At 36.6% G+C, this 3238-nt stretch overlaps 1 protein-coding gene across 1 annotated transcript in view; it reads left to right on the top strand.

The window, feature by feature from the left end:
- Window positions 1-3238, top strand: part of LOC107094857 (transmembrane prolyl 4-hydroxylase-like) — an 18373-nt gene that overhangs the window by 11375 nt on the left and 3760 nt on the right. The window contains exons 5-7 of the mRNA XM_015390729.1: window positions 2039-2201; window positions 2295-2480; window positions 2636-2726. Of these exons, the coding sequence (XP_015246215.1) occupies window positions 2039-2201; window positions 2295-2480; window positions 2636-2726 (440 nt within the window). The remainder of the gene's footprint in view (window positions 1-2038; window positions 2202-2294; window positions 2481-2635; window positions 2727-3238) is intronic.

Below are 3238 nucleotides of genomic sequence, written 5' to 3'. Positions count from 1 at the left end.
CCTCAGTCAGAAGTACTTATGGTTGTCCAAAAGAGTAACTAACAATAACTGAATTAAGACTATTTTACTTTTTCTAATTTGAGCATTGGGCTTGGATTTTTTTCTAATTTTATGTTTTTCATCTCAAGTATAAATAAAGAAATAAATATGTTGCCTGGAATTCAGTAAGGAATCGGAATAAATGCAAAATAAAATCATACTATAAATTTGTTTTTATAAATATATATATATACTTCTCTGAGTAACTCCCTTATAACCACATTTAAACTTGATGAATTGGTAACAAAATACAGAACACCAATTATTAGCAGACTGACTTATTTAGTTTAACTTTGTTTTCATCAAGACACCTATGCTGCTTTGATGAGTTCAGATAGCTCTCTGTCGTAAGCATCTGATACCAGGCTGTTCTTTACAGCCTGGTATCAGATGCTTATGACAGTTGTGATGTGTGTCACAACTGCAGGTGAACTCAAACGTATAATAAAAACGTACTTTTTGGTTGATAAAAGCTTATTTAATTTTTCAGTTGGGTTCTCACAAAGCAAAACAGATTCCAACCCTATTTGATTTTAAGAAAGAAAATATTTTCATGCACCCCTTGCAATGCATTTGCGGACCACTGATTGGGAAACGCTGGTTTAAATGAATGTGATGTTACCCAAATGTATCCCTCAGTCGAGGTACATTCAAATATAAAAATATGTTTTTATTTTTATTCCTAAAGTGTGTAAAGGTTATTGTTTAAAGTTAAAAGTTTAAATTAACTGTCCTGAATATGCCCCAGACTTCGTACCTGTTTTTTTTTTACCATGAAATGACTGAAATCCTTCAACTGTTAATAAAAAAACATATATGCAATACCCTCTTTTTTATGTGTTCACAAAACCAAATTGAGTTACCTATTAAATAGTCTAGGTAATTTTATACTGTAAAACTAATTAGAAACTAACACCAGAACTATAATATGAAGTACAACCTCTCAATCGCTAAGGTTTTTCATAATGGTTATATGTTTTATGAAATAATTACCAAAAATATTGGGTTTGTCAAAGATTTGCCTGCTATTTCAATGACCTGTCAGAAACCCTCCCCCAAACTAAAGGGCGACTTAGCAACCTGAATTTCTTGCTCCTCTGCTGCCAAAACTCTCCTATGTCCATGTCGCTATCATCAGAAGATATTAAAGTACAGTGAGTTCAAGAAGTATTAGATTCCTTGCTGATTTTCTTCGTTTGCCCACTAATAAAGATGTGATCATTCTGCACGTTTAATGGTAGATGTATTCTAACTTGGAGAGATAGAATATCAAAAAGAAAATCCAGAATATGTCTTTAAAGAATATATATTAATTAATTTGTATTTCATTGAGGGAAATAAGTATTTGATCCCTCTAGCCAAACACAGTCAATACTTAGTGGCAAAGCCTTTGTTAGCAAGTACAGCAGTGAGACGTTTGTTGTAGTTAACCACAAGTTNTTGGGTTCCCTTTCAGAACCTAAGCTTATTTTGATTCCATTGTATTCTAGAATACCATGAATTTGGACAAACTTTTCAGGATTCTTCAAATGAGTGTGTATGTGTAAGGCTACTGTAAATGACTTGTAGCTGTAGTTGCGTGCGAGTGTTGGTGAATATTAAGGCAGGAAGAGGGGTGACACCGTTTTGACCTGATACCATTGTGCCAGGCGTTCTCCACATCCGGAAGGGCCTCGTCCTATCTCATTAAAACCTGATTGTCTGCCAGCCCTTCACTTAATTTTCCCCCGGATACCGTGTATTCCCCAACTCCCGTGTCCTCTAGTCACCTCTGCTCTGGCACCCCAGGGCTATTGTTGGGACTGGGACATGTGTGTCCTGGGGGAACTCATGATAAGTTTAGCTGGAAGAATCTGCACATGGTTTAACTCAGAAAATTAGAATAACAATGAAGAACCAGAAAACAGAAATTCAGGAATGCATTCTACTGAGCTGGACTTCCAACACTACGTACTAAAAGGCTTTGTTAATTATCTTCACTTTTGAATGTGGCTTGCAGGGATTCTGACGCTCGGAGAGTTCCGCCGTGTCTATGATGGGTCCCAGCACCCACGACAACCGCGCAGTGGGAACCTGCATAGACACTTTAAGCAAAGAAACAGGCAAACATGGCTTTTTCAGGGACCAGGATCTCACCACGTTGTGCAGTCACTCAGGAAAAGGTCACTACCTATTTGTCTCGCTCTTTTTCCCACAAAAACAGCTGTTATTAAAATGCAAAATTATTCTCTTGTTTTCCCTCCTCGTGCTCTCAGGGTAATCTCTCTGACACGTCTGCCCTCTGCACTGGTTGAGCTAAGTGAACCGCTGCAGGTATCTCGCTACGAGCATCAAGACTTCACCGACGCTCACTATGATAGCAGCTCGTCTCACTCAGAGACCACCTGTGCGCACACACGGCTGGCAGGAAACACCTCAGCGCTCACAGAGGTCTCCTGCAGGTATGCAACTTAATAAAAGCAATCTTCTTTTCACATCCTCTTTGCTTGTCAGATTCAAACTCAAGATGTGTGTCATCTATTAGCTAGGTTTGTTCTATATGTTATAAAATCTGAACTATTAAACAATAATGCTCCTTTTGTTGCTTTTTTTCCAGGTATTTGACAGTGTTATTTTACCTCAACTCTGTGGAGAGTGGTGGAGAAAGTGTCTTCCCTGTGGCAGATAATCGTACTTACGATGAGCAGGTAGGGTTGGTTTATGTGCATCTACTAGCATAAACCTGCTTGATCTACTTGATGATAGCTACATAGAATCCTACTGCTTCTTTTAAGCAGTTATATATTGACCCATTACAAGTAAATTGATTCACATAACTACAATTTTCTGTCACATTCACTGTGTTAAACCGTAATATATGCACATAAAAAAGGCAGTAAGGTGTTATCTTTTTATCTTCATGGTTAAGTTAAGGCTGTAAATAGTTTACAAGAACAGGGAATTTTGTTCTTTTCAATTAAAACACAAATCAGCAACATAGATTATTCAAACATATCTTTTGTTTATTTGCTATTTTTATTTTAAAAAGCCTGCAAGTTTGTTGATGTTTTGAAGTTCTGATGATGTGATCCTAATGCTATTAAATTTCATTGTGACATTATTGAAAGAGAAAGTAAATAAACAAAAGATATGTTTGAATAATCTATGTTGCTGATTTGTGTTTTAATTGAAAAGAACAAAATTCCCTGTTCTTGTAAAC

This window comes from Cyprinodon variegatus, unplaced genomic scaffold (assembly GCF_000732505.1).
Source record: "Cyprinodon variegatus isolate N-32 unplaced genomic scaffold, C_variegatus-1.0 Scaffold509, whole genome shotgun sequence".
In the NCBI taxonomy this organism is placed as follows: Eukaryota; Metazoa; Chordata; class Actinopteri; order Cyprinodontiformes; family Cyprinodontidae; genus Cyprinodon; species Cyprinodon variegatus.
The sequence above is the reverse complement of the archived record's forward strand: the minus strand, read 5'-3'. Positions and strand labels throughout refer to the sequence as shown.